General features: G+C 47.1%; 1 protein-coding gene across 3 annotated transcripts in view; it reads left to right on the top strand.

Annotated features, from left to right (window-relative positions):
- HUNK (hormonally up-regulated Neu-associated kinase) overlaps nt 1–11889 on the top strand; it is a 59256-nt gene extending 47367 nt beyond the window's left edge. For 2 of the 3 annotated variants that reach the window (XM_087759014.1, XM_087759016.1), the window contains 3 exons: nt 516–599; nt 6218–6398; nt 8736–11889. In XM_087759014.1, the coding sequence (XP_087615140.1) occupies nt 516–599; nt 6218–6398; nt 8736–9382 (912 nt within the window). In that variant the 3' untranslated portion in view covers nt 9383–11889. The remainder of the gene's footprint in view (nt 1–515; nt 600–6217; nt 6399–8735) is intronic. The other variant, XM_087759015.1, reaches the window with a different exon arrangement.
- The last annotated feature ends 9071 nt before the right edge of the window (nt 11890–20960 follow it).

Here is a 20960-nt window from a genome sequence, read left to right on the forward strand (position 1 = left end):
GCCACATGTCATCCTTCCTGGTGCCTCCTGGGGAGCGGAGCTCTCAGGCCACGTTTTGCGTGGTACTTGCTGGAGTGCTAGGGTGGGCACAGCGCACAAAGACAAGCTGCACGCTCTCTTCCCTTGGCCTCTTCACACAGCTGCCTGTGGTCTGGCGGGGAGTCTTAACTAGTTGAGGATCTGTAGGCTCCTACGTGACTGTGTGGGTAGGAGGGTGGGTTGTATGGAGTTTTCTTCTTAATGTGTTTGCTTCTTAGAGAAATTATTCCCAACAGCCTTCTGATCTGACAACAGCTTCTTAGGTTTTTTGTTTTCTCAGTTCTTTTAGCAAGCTTGTTTTAATGATGATGCCATCAATGATATTTAAAATGTAATGGACCAAATTCACTACCTCTGTAAGTTGATGCACCTCCACTGAATGCCAAGTGTCAATACGATCCATTAAGCAGTAATTGAACGTTGGTTTTCTCTAATTAGCTTACATACTTCACTTTTCTGTGCTTCTCTCTCCACAGAAGTCTGAAGGCCAGGACAATATTTGCCACAAGAACCAGCTATACCAGATAGAAAAATACAAGGCAAATAAAGACTCCTACGAGGTAAAGCTCATTAAAGCTCATTAAGGTACTTTGAAAGCAGCCTGAATTTGAGGATCCTTGGCGATTGTGGTTAAGGCGATGGGTTTCTGGACCTGTAGAGAAAAAAAAGACCTGTGGTCTTGCCTGTGCAGGACAAATAATTCCCTCAATTTCTTTTCAAAGGAACAAATAGCAACCCCCTGGGGTGGAAGTGTAAAGGTGTCTTTCAGCTTTTATGAAGAAAATAAAAGTTTTAAACACTCTGTTTAGCAAAATAATGCAAAATTCTTCAGGGGGCTCCGTAGTTTCATTCTGGGATGCAAGTTGCTGGTGTTTGTAAGAAGACCATGACTGTGTTGCCTTGAGTCTCAAGACGGTGGTGGTGTAGGGCAGAGAGCTGAGTGACAGCCAGGGTGACCCTCCATGGTCACCTGGTGTTCCTGGTCTCCTAGGCCAACCCTGGCTTGACTACCAGAAACAATGAAACTGTAGTAGCACAAAACTCTGCCCAGGTTAGTATTTTTTGCTTCTTAGCAGAAGTGATGCAGAACTAGCCCACTGCATCGTGAGGGATTTCCCTTTGCCAGAGAAAAGATTTAACCAGGTTACCTTTTGCTCTGTCGGTCTCCGGTCTTTTTGCTTGCAAATAGAGAAGGTCATTTGTATTAAAAGAGTACATATGAGATAATAGGAGTCTTCTCACGGCTGGATTTTTCTTCCCTGGCTGATTCTTTGCCAAGCACTAAAATTACAAGAATAATATGAGCTGTGCAAGTCTTACCTACCAACACAAAGAGCAGTATTCTTGAAGAGTCTACCTATTTCAAAAGCTACTCTTCAGCGCCAGATTGATGATCTAATTGCAGGGGCAGATTTGTATCATAGCTGGTTTTGTTTATTTTAAAGACTGCTTGCAAGACAAGTTGAACTGCAAGCCAGATGAAAATTTCAGGGCAAAGTACTTATCAGTCTTTTCTTACATAAATCAAAAACCACCTTACTTAAAATGTATCAGCAGTGGGTAGACTCAGTGAATATAGTATTTCAAAATGCTCTTTGACAGCTTTCTTCAAGCCGTTGCAGGGCAACCTTCCTCTGGAAACACAGGCAGGTACCTGGAGGTGAATGCTGCAGATGTTGCGTGGTGTGTCCTGATGCTCTCCGGGCCAGCTTCCTCCAGCTGCTGGTGTCGCTTCTCTGTGCAGTGACGGAGAGCCACGGATGGCTCTGCCTCCTGTCCAGGCATTAGCTTACCGCTTCTGCGTACTGACCCCGTGCAGGGGAGTCTGCAGCAAGGCCTGCCTGTGCACCCGCACGTAGCCGAGAGAGAAATGCGTGGTCTGGTTTGGTGGTGGTCGTCCTGAAATCCCCGCGCCCCTAGAAGGGAACTGGTGTTCGACTTCCGTAAGGATAACTGAAAACTAACGGTGGTGCCACTGCATGACCCCAGTTTGGTTGGCAGGCATACTTAGGGATAAAGGCTCCCTTCAAAGCCTCTCCCGCACTCGGAGTTAGTCCCAGTGTAGCTATTTAGAGGATGAGGGGGTGTCATTTCTTTCTTGAAGTAGTTACCTTGATGCAATCATAGTGCAGACACAGTGATAATAATACAGTATATTCTCTTTCTGCATGGCCATAGCTGAGTATAAAGCATGTTTTATATCGCTTTAGCTGTATTTACACAAGGGGATTGTGCTACCCTTACTGTACCAGGACAGTTACAGCAGCACAGGTGGGTGAATACAGACCCTGGGATGCCACTGCCTTTTGTAACTATGGCAAACATCTCTCCTAAAATGCCTTCAGACACAGCCCTGGTAGTGTCTAGCTCATGCCGCTGGGATCAGTGGGTGCCACCGGGACACAGGGGTAGGGATTTTGTAAGCTCAGGCAGGTTCATCAGCTGCAGATAGAGTCCCCTTACCACCCCCCATTTCCAGAGGGGAACTGGGAGGCACTGGTCCCTAGGCAGACACTGCATGGAGAGCGTAGCTGTGCGTTGCCATGGGAATAGCAGGGAGAGAGCTGGTCAGCTTCAGCTTCAGCAGCCGACTGAATTTCTTCCACCTCACTCCAGCGATGTGAAATAAGGACTTCGCCGCGGGCAGGGGGCTGCCTGCCAGCAGCACCGGCTGTTGCTGGGGAAGGCAGCAGGGCAGATGGGCAGTGGTCGTGCCCAGACCCCCTTCTCCATTAGGTTTCCTAACCTGGGGTGGTAGGATCAGTGCACTGGGGCTGAGGGTGCTGGAAGTTGCTGTCGGTGCTGAGTAACCAGGCTGTTTGGCAGGCTGATTTCATTTTAGTGCTCAGGGCAGATGGGCAGCACAGGGAGGAAGGAGGGAAGCAGCAATCTGTCTGTCTCTCTCCATCTCACTCTTTTTGTTGGAGAGGCCTCACGTGATGAGCAGTCATCCCTGCAGCACATCCAGGGGACCAGCGCTGGGGATACTTGCTTCCCACAGGGTAGCCAGTGGGCTCAGACTTGGGGAATTTGCAATTTTTAAGAACTTGTTTCATTCTCCTATCACTATTTTAGACACGGCTAAGGCAAATACCCTTTATCTTCCTTTCGAATCCGTTGCTGGGACTAAGAGTAGGTTTTCAGGTCGAGGTCAGGACAGGAAATAGCAGAGGATGATGTAATGCCAAACCTATTCAAGTATAACATACGGTACAACTCCTGCATTGTGCGACAGCATGCCGTTACATGGCTGGGCACGGTACAGTGAAGAGCAAACTTTTATAACTCCCCTGAAGGAAATGTTCCTTTCCTTTTAAAATATAATAGTATGTGGCACCTTGGGAGTTTAGGATTTTGGTCGTTTCCCCTTCAACAACCATCACCTAAGCGAAACAATCTTAGTAAATTTTAAAAATACTTAAAAGACTAGTTGCAACGTTCATCCAGGGTAAAGTAATTCATTGCTAACACTGGCTATGTGAATTTTCTTTTTTGGGGGGGGTTTAATTGTACGGTATGCCTGTGTTACTGCTGCTTAGAAAACACCACAGCAGTGCGAAGTTAAAGTCAGGAGCACTTGGCAGGTGAGGAGCTGCGGCTTGGCTCTTGCACCATTAGGCTAAGAATATTGCAGCACTGAAACGTCCTGTATTCTGACAGATGCTGCAGCAACCGACATGCAAATTCTTTCCTCACCTATCCAAAATAGCAGAAAGCCGCTAACATTCTTGATCGGCTCCTTTAGGCTTAATATAGTTACCACTTGGTCTCATCCTCACAAGTACCTTTAAAAAAAGATACTCAGTAGAGCCCAGTCTCTGCTGAACTTGGCAGCAGAGTTTCAGAGCCTTGAGAGGAAATACAGTGTGGTGGGCTCAAAATTAACTGTACAGCTCCCACTGACTCTGTTGTGGCTGGGTGTTATTCACACAGCGTTATTATTATTATCACTATTGTTGTTATTACTGTTGTCATTACTTCATCGTCGTCAGCAGTGACTGTGCTTGCCAAGATAGTGCCTGGGACCAATCAGATGTTGCATTGTTCCAAGCGCACCATGGGCAGGGAGGAATAAATGCTCAATGCCGGAGGTGTTCACAGCCTCTAAAGACAAGGAGAAAGACATCAGGTGGACGAAGAGGTATGATAGAATCATAGAATGTCCTGAGTTGGAAGGGACCCACAAGGATCATCGAGTCCAACTCCTGTCCCTGCATAGGAAACCCCAAAATTCACACCATATGTCTGAGGGCATTGTCCAAGTGCTTCTTACATATTGTCAGGCTTGGTGCTGTGACCACCTCCTGGGGGAGCCTGTTCCAGTGCTCCACCAATCACGTGTAACGTAAGGTATCACGTAAGCAAAGTGATGATGGCTCCATAATGCATTGGTTTGTTTCTGCGGAAGGGTTAGCCAGCTTTAGCTAGCTAAAGGGAAAGAAATTGGAGGGGATAAGGGACGGATGGAGAGAAGGCTGGGGACAAACAACATGTGCACAAAGGGAGACTGAGGTGAAGACGGTGAGGAGCTCAGAGAGGGTCTCTGGTTCTCGCTCTCCGAAGTCACCTAACCACTTGTGTTATAAAAGTAAAAACCCTAGCTCATGATTCACTGAAGCTCTTCCTTCCAACTCCTTAACTTCTGAAAAGTCAAAGGTTAATGAGCCCAGCAGTGCCCACGTACCATCTGTGCGGGGGGCTGGACTCTGGCAGAGCTGGGAATCATCAAAACGGGTGCTGTCTGGTTATTTTCCTCTTAGGTGTCTTCATATGTTTCCATGTTTAGTGGCCCAAGACAACCCGAGCTGTCTTCTGCGTCTTTCTTTCCCTCTCTCACATGTATGCACGTTAGTTTGCATTTGAGGGTTTTGATAGACTTCATGTCAATGAACTTTCAAAAGAAAATCATCAGGAGAGCCAGCCCTTTGGCAGTGCATAATTATCAGACAAAATACAGGCCTCGGCACATAACTGGGTGAAGGAACTTCCCTGCATTTTTAAAAAAAGACTTGTAGTTACAGTGACTTTTCAATAAGACACAGCGAAACGTGTTGCTTAAATGAGAATTACAAGCACACAAAGCATGTCACATAGATGCCCCACTAAAGAAACAACCCCAAAGCAACCAAAACAAAAGCCCCACTTGTTTGAGATTGATATCTAAAACCAGACCACACAGCTTTGTTCCAGAAAGGTGAGAGATTCTTGAAGTCTTTGAGGGATAGCAAAATATGAGCCACAAATTTGATGCCTGATTTTTAGAAGTGAAATAAGACTTCTAGCTCTCTCAAATCAGTGCAAAGAGTGTTACGCAGCTTGCAGAATCTAGTGATTCATGTTGAAAAAAGATACAATGAATTTTCACTGTGCAACAGTGCTTTGAAAATTGGATTCCTCTTCAGAGTCCCACTCCCAGGTTCTGTTTTTCCTCTGTCATCACTGGAGATCAAACCTGTCTTTTAGGATGTATGCGTTTGCAGTCCCACCTTCAGCTGCCTTCCCATCACGAAAAGCAGTTAGGGCTCAGTAACGGGTTGGGCCAGTAATTTTCTCCCCCTCCATGTCTTGTGCAGTTGCAGAGATGCTATAAAACACTGCAAGGTCTGGGTGGTTGGCTGTAATACTCAGCTCGCACTCCTTCACAGGTGCAGCCCCAGCATTGCAGCCTAACACGCGCGTAGCATCGGATTCCTCCCGATCTTGTTTGGACAGAAGATAAATGACTCAAAGCATTTAAACTTCTTTAAAGCTCTGCAGCTCACCTTTTCAAATATCAGAGGAAGTGCAATAAAGAGAAATCAAAGACCTTTTTTTGGGTGTTTAAACGGGGAGGCAAATTTCAGGTATGAAGGAGCACGAACCTGCATCTGCTTGGTCCAACAAGGTCTCCTAGGACAAATGGCGTACGAAGAGAAAGCTTTCCTTTTCCTTTAATTTTCCCAAACCAACTTTCACACTGCATGAGTGTCAGAGCAGATGGGAGGCATGAAATCATGTCAAATAGATCACAGGAAAACGAGCCATGGAAGATTTAGTTATTTTGAGTAGCCAGGATAAGTTCCTTGTAAATGTATAGTTTTTAATTTGGCTTCGGTAAGTGGTGTGCTTATAATTCTGGGGGTCATTTAAACTTCCCTTAAGTAAACCAAATTGTTCTTGTTTGTTTTACAACTTAAAGGACAAAAAACTCAAAGAACAAGAAAAGAAAGGGGAGATTCTTCACCGTCAGCTCCCAAAGAAAACTGAGAAAAGTCCAGTTTCATATAGACAGCCTTCTTCCTGTCTTATCTCACAGATACAGAACACCAAGGCTCTGCTGAAGGACCGGAAAGTCACCAAGGCTGGAGGTCCAGAGAAAGGTCAGTGGGAGAAATACCAGTGGTGCGTCCCTGTGCGCATGTGCATGCCTGGGCACGCACAGTATTAGTGACAGCGTCTTGCGTGTTGTGTGTTTGTTAGTAAATAGTCGTGGGCTTGCATTCGCTGTCTGCTCTGGGGGTGGTATGTGAAAGAGGACTGGATAACGTAGTCAAACACTGAACGAAACGGCCTGAGGAAACCATGACGCTGCTCAACAGTCATGAATCCTCACTTTTACTTCTCTTTTTATTCGACAGAATTCCCACAGTGCTTTAAAAAAAACTTTCTTTCCCTATTTATACGTACTTACACAAAATCATCTGCGCTTCACGCTGGCGCTTGGAAAGCATCAACACCCACCCCAGATCGCTGACAAACCAAAGCCGGTAGAGGCGTTTCTTCCTGCTGGTGAATGCGTTTTGCTAAGAGGGTGCTAAGGGGCAGCATGGGAAGAAATCCCTGACCCTGAGGAGAGTGCCAGTACCGGTGGCATCCCTGGGAGAAGCAGTGTGCAGCAGCAGAAATGCGGGTGGGACCGCCAACCACAGCAGATTTCAGGCAGCAAAAGGAGGGGGAAAAGCATTAATGGGGAAAGAAAAAGACGGGACAGCCAGCAGAGAGCAGAGCATTAATCACGCAGGGTAGGAGGCAGCCGGGGAGGGACGGGTGAGAGCTGCTCGCAAAAGGAGGCTGGAGAAAGGAGTGGAGGAAAAGGGGAGACAGCGGGGAAAATGGGGTGTCACTAGTGCACACGTGGACGGGAGACGTTGAGGAGCAGGAAGGTGATGTCGCCAGCTCTTAAATGAGGGAACTAAACGAGGGGAGGTCACTGCAGAGCAGCGGGGGGAAATACCGCGATGTAAAATGTTTACTGTGGTGTCAGGGGGTTATCTGGGGTGGTGGCTTATGGTGGTTTCGTGCTTTCTCTCGTGAATTGACAATTTATCGTTTGATGCTTTGAACCTGAAAAAAATGTCAAAATGGTGTTCATCTGGCAGCACAGGCTCCTCTGCTGCAACGTAGCAGTCGTCTAGAGAGCTGATCAGAAATGGGACATACTTTTTGAGAAAAATGTAAAAACCATTAAAAAAATGCTCATTTTGTTCAGGTTTGTTGTTCCTTTTGGGAGGGAGGCACTGGGGGAAGTAAACCTAGTTCATTTATTTTTCCTCTTTAGGTTTCTCCCTGCTTTTTTGAACAGAAACCTGAAAATCATTCAGATCGCAGCTAAAGCATTTCTCCACTTATGGAAACGGTGTTTTGACACTTCTTAAATGAAGTGGTCAAATAATTTTGACCAGTTTTAGAAAGAAACTAGTCAGATTAAACCTGGTCTGCTTTTCCCAGACAACTCTCAATGTGAGTGATTTCATCCTGTACATCCATTCAGGTCTCAACCCCTGCCAAGACCATCCCTTTGAAAAGGGAGATTTGTGAGATTTGTGGCTGTGACCTGAGGGCTGGCAGACCTAAATTATTTGATATCCCTTTTAGATGGTTTGAGACCGAGGGGACTCGTGGGCAGTGATTAACTGCCGGTCCACTATTCTTTCAGTTTGGGGGAACCTAGCAAAGCAGGCTCCTTGGACAGCTTTCCATAAAGGCAGCAAAACGTGTTTCCTTGCGACTGGCTTGGTATAAGCGAGTGCCAGCATCCTGTAGAAACCAAGCAGATCTTCTCCAGGAGCTGTTTTGTTTTACTGGGCCAAATCCTGCAACGATTGTTCCATTTATATTCGGTCCTTGCTGGGGGAAGCTTCTCACTGAAGTCAATGCAGCAAATCTGTTCCAACTGTAACAGCCTGAATCTGGCCAGTGCAACTACTCTGTATTTACATGTGTGAAACCAAGAACAGATTTTGTTCCAAAATGCAAGGAAAGACATTAGGGATTAACTCACTGTTGTCCCCTGTGTCTCTAGGTATGTCAGTGAATACAGTACACAGACCCAGTTAAAATCATGTAAAGTTGTGCTAAGAATGGAGAAATGTGAGATTTCTCAGGCATGGCCTTAGAGGATATAATTAATACAAACAGCTGAAGACAGCTGTGGTTTTCCATTTCATGTCCTTGTCTTACTCAGTTTAAGCGCTCTTCCCGCCTTTGAGGAAAGGGGCAGATAAATTACCCATGAAACAACAATGTAAGTATCAAATGAGAGTCAGGGAATTAGGTTCTGAGTATATCCCTAAGACCATTTGTTTTAGCTAGCGCATTTGTCATGCTCTTCTAAAATTTGTTAAAGGTGACGTCGGACACTGTCTGCCATAAGGCAGAGAAGGCAGTGCTATTAAATGCAATCCGCTCTTCTGGTTCCTTTTCTGATTGCTTTGCAGACTCCAGCGGTGGGGTGAGCCCTTTCCACGAACCCCTGGCAACCAAGACGGGCTGCGTCACTTCCAGCTCCTTGGAGTACCTCGAAGTCCAGCAGCCACCCCCCAGAACCCCTCGGCTCCTCAAGAGGGAGGAATCTCCGAAGCAGGAGCCGGCCCGGATCGGGGGCCGGGCAAAGGACTCTCCTCTCATCCTGAATATTGTGCACTCCTTCGAGTCAGTTGACAGAGAGGACCAAATAGACCAGGTTTCCCCCTCTCATCAGTACAGGATTTTAGGCTCGCCAATGAATTTCCCTTACAAAAGCTCAAGTGAAAGGACACTGTCCCCGCTTTTTCAGCCAGGGAGTACGTCCCCTGTCCACCCCACCCAAGTATCTTTCACGTATGAAGAAAAAACGTATCCGGCAAAGGAAGAAGCAGTGTCCCCTACTCAGCTGGTTTCCAACAACCCCTTGGGCAGCCCTAACTGTGTTAAAAGCAGAGGCAGATTCCCCATGATGGGGATCGGACAGATGCTGCGGAAGAGGAACCAGACGATGCAGTCGGCGAGCGACAAGCCGCTGGAAGCGAGGATGCCTCAGCTGCAGCAGATGAGCCCCACGCAGATTTCCTTCAATGCAGCAGATGCTGTCAGCGGTCAGTGTTAGTCTGATATCCCGGGATTTGCACTGCTGTTCTCTGGGACCTAACCTTTTTAACTTTTAACATGAAGGGAAAGCCACAGGCATGTTACTTACACTACCGTGGTCCAACGTAGAAAATCAGAGGTCTGTTTGTAAGGAAAGCGTTGTCCTATATATTAAAGTTGAAAGAAAAGGGCTCTGCTTGTGCTGTTAAGAAATATCAGCATTTGACATCTGACTGTACACTAAAACATGTCTTGAAAGAGCCACGTGAATATGTATTTTCACTGCTCTTATCTAGTATTGCAGTAAGGTTGATTGGAAGAGCAGTGAGCATTAACAGTTTGATTCATCAAGGTAATTGCATGGTGCCATGAATGCCAGTCCCATCCAGGATCTGTGGTAAGGCTGCCCGTGCTCCATCTGCCTGTGCCACACAGTGCATGGTACCACTACTGGCGTTGTTCACATGGCTAGACAAGTGGAAAAACTCAAGATACTGTGTCCAAAGTCAACTTGCTAACAAGCACTGCCAAGAAGATGAAGTTGGTAGAAGCTTGAATAAAGACATGAGTGATCTAAACATTCAGAAAAAGTGGGAGTATTGGAAGTCAAAGCAGATTTTATGGTTAATTACATAAAGTAGCTGATAATGGAATCATTTTTTTCCCAAAGAAAATGATGATTTAATGATGTCACTCGAAAGAAACATGATTATTTAAAAACAAGTTTCATCATGTGGAAATTCACCGCACTAGAGGCCTGTTCCTTTCATATGATGGGTCTGCAAGTGGATGCTTCAGACAGTAATCCAGATTGCAACACGCTGTGTTTAAACAATCCAGTCACCTCCGATTTTTGCAGCTGTACTAGTTCCATGGCGCACCTACGTGCAGGACTGCACGTTACAGCAAGGCAGCATTGGCCACACCTGAAGGCTTTTCTGAGAGACTGCAGTGAATTAAAGAGACTAATAAAGGACACGTGAACCTGTACCAATGCCGTTTTATACTGCAAGATTGGTAATGCAGTGGTTACCAAAAATTCAGTATTGTTATGAGCAGTGAAAATTAACTTTCTTAAAAGGCACCATGTTCTGCATACCGGTCTTGTTTTTCTAAGTAAATACATCTGAGAGGTTGGCAACATTTTTTTGGTTCTGTTTTGTCTTCAAACCATTTCCTATAAATTAGAAGAAGGTTTAGCCAAAGACTACTCTTTTTCTTTTGTCTGTACCGCGCTTGCGTATGTGTTTCTGTGTATGGGACGTCTCAACAAAGCTTGTTCCAGTCTGGTTCCCAAGCAGGCAGCCCTGGCCCACGTGTGCCCCACTGCCGCCCACCCAATTAATGTCATTTCAAAACCCAGGCAGCAGAGGCGTTTTCTTCTTGGGATTGTTGTGGGAAGATGAGGATTTTCCCTTGAGACCATCAGTAGGAATCCAAGCCCTATTTTCATCAATATTTTTGCAAACAACATTTTGTGACCCCGTTGTTTGGTGTTTGTGCAAATGCTGAGAGTTACCCCTGTTTGAGAAGCTTTCCTTCCAGTTTCATGAGAGAGATACACAGGGACTCGGGGAGGAGGGCCAGCAGATGCAGGGGAGAAGGTCCCCAGCAGAGCACATAGCTGAGCGCCTTTTCCAGATTCTTGGCATAGCACAGGCCTTGCACCAAAATCTGCAAGAAAAATATTGGTCGTTAATCCAAATACTGACAGAACAGATAACTGGACTGTTCAGTATTTTGAATGCTTGCTGGGAAAACCAGCAGAGCATGAATGCCCGGAGCACCCTTCTCATCCCTGCAGATGGGACCTTCACCTCGGCGCTGAAGCCACCCATCAGTTCGGAATGGGGAAGTCCATATGCGTCTTGTACTCTTCAGTGTGGTGCGGACACCCACCTCTGGGGTAGTTAAACTACTTGTGAAATAATATACATAAAAATCCCAATATGATAAGAAAGACAGCCCTGAAATAATTTTACTCATTTTCAGATTGAAAAATGTCATCTTCTCTTTGTACAGAGCACCTGTGCATCCCGGGGGTCCATTTTAGCTCTTTGTTTTGCTTAAAAACATTGAAGCATTTTCTTTTTCTTCATGCTAAGAACATGTTTGTGCTGCAAAGCTAGTGAGCAGGGACCACTGAAATCCCGTCTTTTGTGTGCGTTGGACTTGCGTACCTGAACAGATGACAGATACTGACTTGAATTACAAACTCAGGTTTATTTGGAACCCAATAAAAGGTTGGGGGAGGCAGGAAAGAGACATGTATTTTTTGTGAAAACCCAGTAAATATGTGTAAGAATCAGAATGAAAACAGAAATGTTAAATCTTTTATTATATTTATAGAGACTATATGAGTACGACACTGCTAAAACATAACCGTGTATCGAGCTTAGACAGTAGCTATGTACAGTCAAACTGCAGTGACCGTAGAAGGGACTTACTGAAATACCGTAGTAGAAATTCCAGGGGAAAAAATTGTATTTGTTATCATTATTAAATATATGTACTTTTTGAACAAGATTGCCATGGACTGCTGACTTTGTTTGCCAGGTCACTATGTAGCAATGATTTTGTAAGTACAAAAACAACCAGCAAGACGGTGAGGTGACAAGAGGATCGCCAGCAGCTTTACCTTTACCCATCAAAGACTCTCCCTTTGAATCTGGCTGCTGACTTGCCTATAAACCCTGAGGGAGCTTCATATTAGCCCTCTGCAAGCTGTGCGTCTAGTCTCTGGTCATTATCCAAGCTCTGTCTGTCACCAGTGGAGGCTGATAGGTATCTCCAGTTCTTCCCACCTTCAAACAGAGGTCCAAAATGATGGGAATGAATTGCTCCTCAGTGACACGTAGCTGTCTCCACATGCGAGGGAGGGAATAGGGTCGGCCAGTTCAGATGAGAACCCAGCTTTTAGACAGCCATAGGAAGTCACCCCAATATAAACAGCCACCTTTGCTGATCAGCCTGCTGCACCTCTGGAGTTAATGTCTTCAGGTTGCAGGGACTAGTCCTACCTTTGCTAAGCTTAGCCCAGCCATGCAAACTGGCGATCAGCCTTGCAGCTTCAGTTGGAGCATTTCTGTTGTTGTTGATCCCACAATTCTTTTAAGTACTTTTTCTTCTTCCTCCTACCTTTGTGCAAATCTGTTTCCTAGAACAACTGATCCAAAGAACTCCAAAATCAGCTGAGGTCTTTTTCGGGTATTTGCAATAGGCTTGGCACCAAGCCCATAATGAACCTATTTGATAGATCTGAAAATACGCCTCACTTCAGGTTGTGCTTTGGGGAAAAGAGCAGTGCTGAGCTTTGGATGCAAGATGGAAGCACCGTGGCTTTATGGGGCCTTTCTGAGGTGCTGTTTATGTGCAGAACCCCATGGAGTCAGTGGAGCAGCTGTGAAGCACTTAAAAGAGGGTTTTGCAAACTAACCGATCACTGGACAGCAGTTCAGAATCCATAGTGATAAAGCGATTTTGTTGAGGGTCTTCTGCCTGGAAAAATAGGCATCAAATTTATTCAGCAAGACAAAGAACACAAATCAGCATCTGTTGCTAAGGGTGTTGGTCTTTGTACTTGTCCTGTAAATGGGCTGATAAATATTAAAATTTCCGAGTATCTAGATTTACAAATCCTAAAAATAAATAACAGTTACTTTCATACTTTTGCACTTGACACTACTTGATCTTTGCAACAAAATCCCTTAGTGTGTAGCTGCAAAATGGTTGGGTCGGGTTTGCAGGAGGCTGTTAAGTCTCCAGTGCACCAGTAAGATGGTTTGTCAGCCACTCACTGGAGACAGCCCAGCACAAATCTGCCCCAGGCCAGCAATGTGGCCGTGGTTAATGTATGGAGGAAGGGAAAGGAGAGGGGAGAAAGACTCAGTGGTCAGTATAGCTTTGCTGTACTTCTGTCGGGCAGACTGTGTGTCAATGGCAGAGCGTGAGGCCAGTGGGTAAACTCTCGGCGTCTTGCTGGGTCTAGGGCTGCTGCTTGTGGTAAGGGAGTTTTAGGGTGGCATGGATACACCCCCTCCACAGCTGGTGCGACAGAAACCTCCAACTCAAGAGGAAGATGCCCCTTTATTTGTTCATTTGTAATTAAGCTTTAAACTTTACTGTTTGAAGCTCCCCAAGCTCATAAGGGCCTTGCTTATCAAGAAGTAAGCAGAAATTTCAGGGACACTGTTGCTGTGTGCAGTAGTTTGGAGTTTGCCTGCCTCTTCCCTGCTTTTTTCGTACTCGGTGGTCAGTTTTCTCTTTTGTTTCCCCCTACACATAGCTTCCCTGGAGCATAACAAAGCTGCTAGGTACAGCCCCGGGGCCTGTTTTTCCTATTAAAAAGTTATCATAGCTCTGTGGATTGCGAGCTATAAATCGCTCACGTGCAGAAATGCAGCCGTGTGGCAAATTCATGAATAGGTGTGACTGCTACGGTCTTTCAGCAAGCTCCCTGCCTCCTGGTTATGCGACTTGTTTGCATCGGAGGCGGTCTCAAGCAGGAATAGCGTGGGGGAATACTGGGAGAGGGTTCAACTTCATGTCACCACTTCTCATTGAGAGAAACGTGCTCCCTCAGAAGTGAGTGAGTGTCTTATTTGCAGCAGGTTTTCCGTCAAGGGAGCTGCTTGAGCATTGGTTCCTAAGCCACGTATGCTGGCGTGTGTTTCCCGGGACATGTTTGCATTGCCTGTAGTTGTCTTTCACAAAGATGGCTGGCAGATGTATGTAGAGGGAGACAGGTGAAATAATTCTGAGTCTTTTCAATGTTTAATATCAAAAGAAGCTTGTAATATGGTGCTTGCTGTTATTGAGGTACAGGCAATTAGCTGTTGTTAGAAACAAAGGGAATCAGGATAGAGGCTAGAGTAGGATTTGGAGTTCACCTGAGCATCTCTGCTGTCTGACTGCTGATGCCAGGGCAGTGAAATGCCCGAGAGAGAAGAAATAAGAAGAGGTTTATTGGTGAAGGGTGAGGTGCTAAACTTGTTTTAAAATTTTGGTTAATATCTGAAAACAGGACTACTGCATTTTTGAGGTATAGATAATAAAGAAATATATTTATTAATGTTTGTATGAATAGCACTCTTCTGGCTATAAATGTAAAAATGTCCCAATTCGTGGTATCTCCTGCAACCAGAAAAGATAGACTCAATCTAAAACAAAGAAAAGCCACCAGAGGCTTTATTTCAAAATAGCTTCCCTCTTTCTGTTTCACAGAGGGAAACAGAAGTGTTGTCTTGTGCTTATAGCACAGGGATGGCTGTTAGATAAAGTGTTTTATTTTCCTGCAATCTCTACCTGCCCCCAGACTTTTTGTCTGTCAAACAGATTTGTTTCCGACTTGCCCATGTGTGGACTTGACCCGTGTTTCCCATGCACCCCACTGAGCCGATCTGAGTTTCCTCTACCTGGTCACTGATCCTCATAAAATCTGTGAAAACTTCAGATTTCGGAGATCTCCTTTGGTTGAAACCAGCCAGGAGGCCTCAGACATTGTTCAGGAGACTGACGGATGGATGGACAGACTGATCTGGGATCCACTACAGAAATATCTTTTTCACCACACGTCGACCAGAGTGTTATTGTGGGGGATATCGACAGGTACTGATATCCCATGTGCAAGGCATTGACCTGATAGCAGGAATTACTTGGGTGCTCATGCAGCAAAGCTCATCCACGTGCCAGGCTACCGGGCAGGCCTGACACTGAGATCTCTCAGCCTACCACGCCAACGCATTAGCCATTGGAAATTACATAGTGCCTGGTTTTGGTGCCTGTTGCCAGGCTCCACTTTTAAAACACCCATTTAATTCAGCTAAAATGTTTCTGTCACTTCTGAGGACAGGGCATCGGGAAGGGAGGGAATACAGATTTGCAATTGCCAGGTTCACAAGTTCTTGCAGCTTCTGTCTTTGAGCAGCTCTCTGAGTACAAACCCTTCCCCAGAAAGCCTTCAAAGTGCCTGCGGGTGGCCTTTGTGCGGGGAAGTGGTCTGTCCATCCCCGCGACAGCCACCCACGTTGGACCAGACCATAAGTCTTTGAAAAACGGCAGTGGGCAGATTTTTTAGAGGAGGCTGGGTTGTTTTAGCGGGTCGGTTCCCCAAAGACTCTGCCCTGAAGACCCTGCGGGAGCAAGGGCTTTTGGGGGCCAGGTGGCAGAGCAACCCCCCCACAACAGCTAAGTGAAAGCTGGGGGTGGGATATGGAGCTGCTGAAGGTTTTGAAGGATGAGACAAGTTTCTGACGTGATCTTGCTATGTGTGATCAGCACCCAGCGGCAACAGTGGGAAGTCCTCCAAGCAGCGCCCGCAGGCCTTGGAGCTCATCCTGCAAAAGGCCACCATCACAGCTTGGGAGCGGGCAAATGGGAAGCCACCCTCGAAAGTAACACAGAGCAGAAGCCCCCCCAGAGACGACATCTATAAAACTGGGAGGAACTTCTGCCATAACATTTTAATCTGGGCACTTGCTGTAACTCCCCCAGCAGAAGTTTCTCTCTCACATTTATTGATTATCACTTTCCTAAGAGCGATTAAGTAAAACGTTAGTGCAAAACAATTTTAGACGGATGAGAAAGTCCATTTTCACAGCATGGCTTCTGAATGGAGGAGTTAGCTATCCCAACAGAAAATGTCTTAAATCAGTGCTTAACTCTTCAGTCCCTGCAGAGGCCACCAATTTGTGACAGCTTACGGATTAAACAGATTTTACTTTGAACCCCAGGGCTATTGATAAAAACTTCAGGCTTTTTACTGATAAGTTTAAGGCTTACCTTCTTAACAACCACGCACAACACAAACCTTCTTATTTAGTTACTTAAGCACACAGCAAAATTGAAAGTTACAAAACCAGCCTTTATTTATGAAAACGACGGCGTAGTGGGTATTGCAGCCAACATTTTAATGTGCACAGCTGTTTTGTCAAGCGCCTTTCAAGAGGAGAGGAGGGAAAGAGAAAAAGCCTCTATCCTGCTGCTCATCAGGCAGTCGCTGCAGAAGAAATTGGCCTTTGGGCTGGGTCCTTCAGGTGCCGGCTCCGGGAGCCGGCTGAGGGCAAGGGATAAGGTGGAGGGGACGAAGCCGGGGGAAGCAGGCTGATGGCAGGAGCCCAGGGGGGCAGCTCTCCGATGGCACTCTCCTCCTCTTTGCCACAGCTAAAGTAGTCCTTGGAGCAAGCACGTTTCCTGCATGCTTTTCAGCAGCTTTGATGGGGCGGTATTTACCATTTCCCCCCCCCGCCCCGAGCCCTGGGCTTGCAGCTCAGCCTTGGGAGAGGACACCAAACAGCGTCATTCTTGTGGAGCAGTTAATGAGAGCTCCATGGGGCTTCTCCTTCCCTCCATGCACCTCATGCCTTAACCGTAGAGGGTTTCCTTCTCCCAGTTACTGGCCTGAGCCCACAAGTGAGGTGACAGATGCGATACGCTTCAGCGAGTGCGATTTGGGAATAAAACACAGCAGCAGCTTAGGCCACCAAGGTCGGCATGACTTAGGATGTGCAGAGGAGGGTGTCTCCTCGGTGGGAAGGTGCTGCTGCTGCCAGCCGATGTCGAGAGCCGGTGGTGGTGTGGCGGCAGGCGCGGGGCGTGCATGGGGCGTGCATGGGGCGTGCAAGCAGCTCAACCGGGCTTAACCGGGATGTGGAGCCAATCGGTGCTGCCTCAGGAGAACCGGAGGCAAACGGAGCCTGGGAAATGCTGAAGGAAAAGTTAATAAGTGACACCTCCCTCAGAGATGGGTGTCCTGAAGGGGAAGGAGGAAAGATTTCATTTACAGCTGAGCACAAATGACCTAGGGATAACATCTGCTGGATGCCTGCTTTATTAGCACAGAGCTGGGTAGAGCTCCTTCATCTGGGCTTATTTTGTGTGTTAGGAGGGAAAATCTAACTTTAGCCTGTGTTCTGCTGCGTACACAGTGAACTCCAGTTCATGGGTAAGTCCCATGCTCGTGGTTATGTGCAGCAACAGCATGGCAGAAATCATCTCAGCAAAGATGGACATGTTTTGCTTTCTCTGAGAGTCATCGCACTAATTATTAACTCAGACAAATGAAACCAGAGGGCAGGCAGAGGGAAGACAAGGAGCAGATGAGGGGCAGCCTTCCCGCGGCTGAAACCTCGCAAAACCGAGGCTGCAGCTGGACCATCCTCCCCTTTCTTCTCATGCCCACCACCCTCCTCCAGCTCTGCTGACCTGTTTATGCCCTCTCCCACCCTGGGGCTGGTTTTCCGACACTTGACAAAGAGTGACCTTAGGAGGTGACCTAGCTGAAAAATAATTAACTTATTTGCTGGGCTGGTTTTCAGCTCCTCCGAGCCCACATTCTTTCTCCCGTTGGAGAGGGGACGGGAGCACATGGATGGGGTGGAGGTGCCTGTCACCCGACCAGCCAGGGCAGCCCCTGCGACCAGTCTAAGGTCCTGCAGAACTGCACCCTCAGGTGTTCTGCTCCCAGGTGGGACCTTTCCTGGTGGCTCATAAACAGAAATCAAAGGCCTGTTTCTTCGTTTAAACGTGAAGGCAAATTTCAGATGTGAAAGCGCACCAATCTGCATGTGCTTGCTTCAGCAATAGGTCTGCCTCAGCCTTCCTAGTAAAACTTTAATAACGTGCTTCAACTTGGTCAGCCCTGAAGTGGTCAGGCAGTTGGACTAGATGATTGTTGTATGTCCCTTCCAACTGAAATAGTCTAGTCTAGTCTAGTCTAGTCTAGTCTAAAACCTGCTCCACCTTTCACGTCCATGGCCCCAGAGGCAGGAGAGTTTCTGTGTCTCGTGCGTGGGAGAACGAGGACACGGTGAGCTTGGGCAAAGGTGTCATCACAGTTGCCAGGAATGGTGCCACGCTTCATCAGTGTGCGGTGATAACTGTGACAGGTCACCAACACTTCTGGCCCAAACCTCTCACAAGCGAATCTGAATGGTTTTAATCTGCTATTATAATTCCTGCAGCCTCGAGACTCTGCCAGAGGCTACGCTGCAACTGGGCTAGGCAGCTGGGTGCAAAGCCTCAGGTGAAAAGACGCTGATGCTGAGGCAGTGAGAGTGTTTAGGAATATGAAGCTACCAAAACAGTATGTCCTGGATGATGCTCTGTAGCTAAGAGAATTTCATGTGCAGAAATAGGGCTAAATAATTACAGTGTAATTATTTTTCCCCATAATAAAGCAGTGCAACCTCAGAAAATAAACATTTTTAAACTGACTACAAACTGCACAGAAATAGAGGAAACCACAGGGATTTTGCTGATTGCAGCATTAAAGAAAGACAGCTCCTGCTCACCAGTGGCTCTTGCCGTCCCAGACTTCTTTTAGGCCAGTTTTGATGATTGCATAACTTCTTTATTTTGAAGGGATATGTAGCAGGGCAAAGCCCCATATTCTGGGGCTACCACAGCACCAGTGACATATGGCCTAAGTCTGAGAACATGCATTGAGATAAAATGAGAATGCATCTGCTTTTCCCAAAACTGAAACCAGTTCTAACCTTCCTCTTCCTGAGCTCAGAAAATAGCTGGAACTGATGCTTTTAAAAGCATGCCTTATCCTTTCCAGCAGCTGTGTTTTGGATTTCTCTGCTGAACTAGCAAACCTTTCAGTACTCGCTCCACAACACTCAGTGCAGCTGGAGCTTCTCCATTGCAGTTTTGGGGGCTGGTGCAACATCTGAAGGGTGGACAGGGAGCTGAAATGGAGGGTCCCCACCAGGTAGGGCTGCCTGGAGACTGGCTCAGGCCTAGCCCAGGAAGGGCAGCTGCAGAGCTGCTTTAAATTACATGTAGGCATGTTTGTCCCTAATGGCTTAGGTGCCTCTGGGTGCAGGCAGGAGAGGGTGAGCATCTCCTTTGGGAGGTATTCTGTACACCTCACAGCCAAAACTGCGGCACTGTGGACAGGTATTTCAGTGCGTCTGTCCTATCAAGAAACCACTGGGAAAGGTAAGGGGGGCAATTATTCAGGGTCTACATAGGCCGTCTTTACTGTATGTCTACAGTAATGGAACTGGGACGAAGCAGAGCCCCAGAGTAGGGCAGGTTGCCTTGTGCATTACAAGGACAATATATTAGCACACCCCAAGGGCCTCTTACACAGCATTTCATTTAAATATTTCATCCATGGATGCATCTGTCCTTTCCTGGCGGCTGGGTGAGGATGTGAACATTTGACTGCGCTGGGAGTTTCACGTGGAGCTGTGCTAATGGCTTTGCATCAGCAGCATCTGGTTAAAAAAATGCTTGCCTTGCTATCCCGGGCTGCCTCTGGACACAGTTATTCATCACTGCTGTTTCACAGAGTGCCTGTCAGGTTGTAGATTCAGCTCCTCCAAGGCTGCTGAAATGCGCAGAGCATTTGATACATAAATCCGCGCAGTTGTTAGCCACGGTTGTTGTTCCCCTTCTCCTCCGGGTCCGATGGCACGCGGACTTGCTGAGGGGGCAGGGATGGGGCAGGGCCACCTCTGCGAATTCAGCAAGAAGCTGCCAGCGTTTTAGTGCAGTTTGTCTCTGATCTGGCAAATCCTATGGATGCTCCAAATTTTCTTTTTCTCAGAGCTGTGCTCTCTTTTCCAAATGGAAAAGATGACATATTTAGGTCTGCTGTCCAAAAGGAAGCTTTAAACTACCTACAGCTGAGTGCAGTCCCCCAGTTTGCCTGTGCCGAGGCACCAGGCAAGGACTCACGTGTCTAAGGTATGTGCTAGTCTCAGCTCCAAGACATGTTCGTGCAGGGCTTGGCAGCGCGGCGTCTGACCACCGCACCGCTCGCACCCGCAGCGATAGGTAGAGCGATGAGAGATGCTCATGCTCCAGCCTCTGAGTGAGGAGCTGGGCTGGCAGATGGCCTGGGGCTGTGATTAGAGTGGGTAACGCACTTACTGTGTCTGTAAGCGACAGCAAAATGCTCCCTTCCCCGCCCCCAGCCCAGGTTTTTCCTGGGTTGTGGTCTTGCATTTCAGATTGTGCGCCGGGGCCAGGGAGGACGTGCTGCTCCCCGGGGGCTGCACACCCAGACATGCTGCAGCTGCTGAAAGGCGCAGTGTTTCGCTCGGCAGGTTTTGTGTTCCTGGGCTATTATGGCTGTCTGGCCTCTGGTCCAGACACGACTGGGAGCCCTGACATGGAAACCTGAGGTCTGCCTGCACCCATCCCCACAGGCCTACCTTGGGACCCTGCGTCCCTGCAGCTCCCACTGATTTCTCTGCCTTTTGAGATGACTCCCTCAACAATCTATTGCAAGGCTTTATGTACAGTGCAAAGTTTTCCATAGGGTTAAAACCCTCTGTAGCATGAAGAATGGGAGACCTTCTAAATGAACCCAAATCCAACTCTTCTTCTGATGAACAAGCCCCATCTCCCACCACCTCCACCAGTGGCAGGGACCTGATCCACGTCATATGGACTTTTCCACTTCGGGAAATCCCACCTAAGCACCTGGCCTGCGCACTTACTGTTTGCTGGGAGGGAAAAACCTCTCCTTGCCTTCAGGCACTGCACAGCAGCGTGGAAAAAAAAAAAAAGCTCTTTCCGAAAAGCTGCCCAGCACCTGTTGCTTAGTGCTCAGCTGAAACACTAAGCCCAAATTGGTAACT

This window comes from Nipponia nippon, unplaced genomic scaffold, assembly GCF_047370975.1.
Source record: "Nipponia nippon isolate SJK-2023a ecotype South Korea unplaced genomic scaffold, ASM4737097v1 scaffold_2, whole genome shotgun sequence".
NCBI classification, from domain to species: Eukaryota; Metazoa; Chordata; class Aves; order Pelecaniformes; family Threskiornithidae; genus Nipponia; species Nipponia nippon.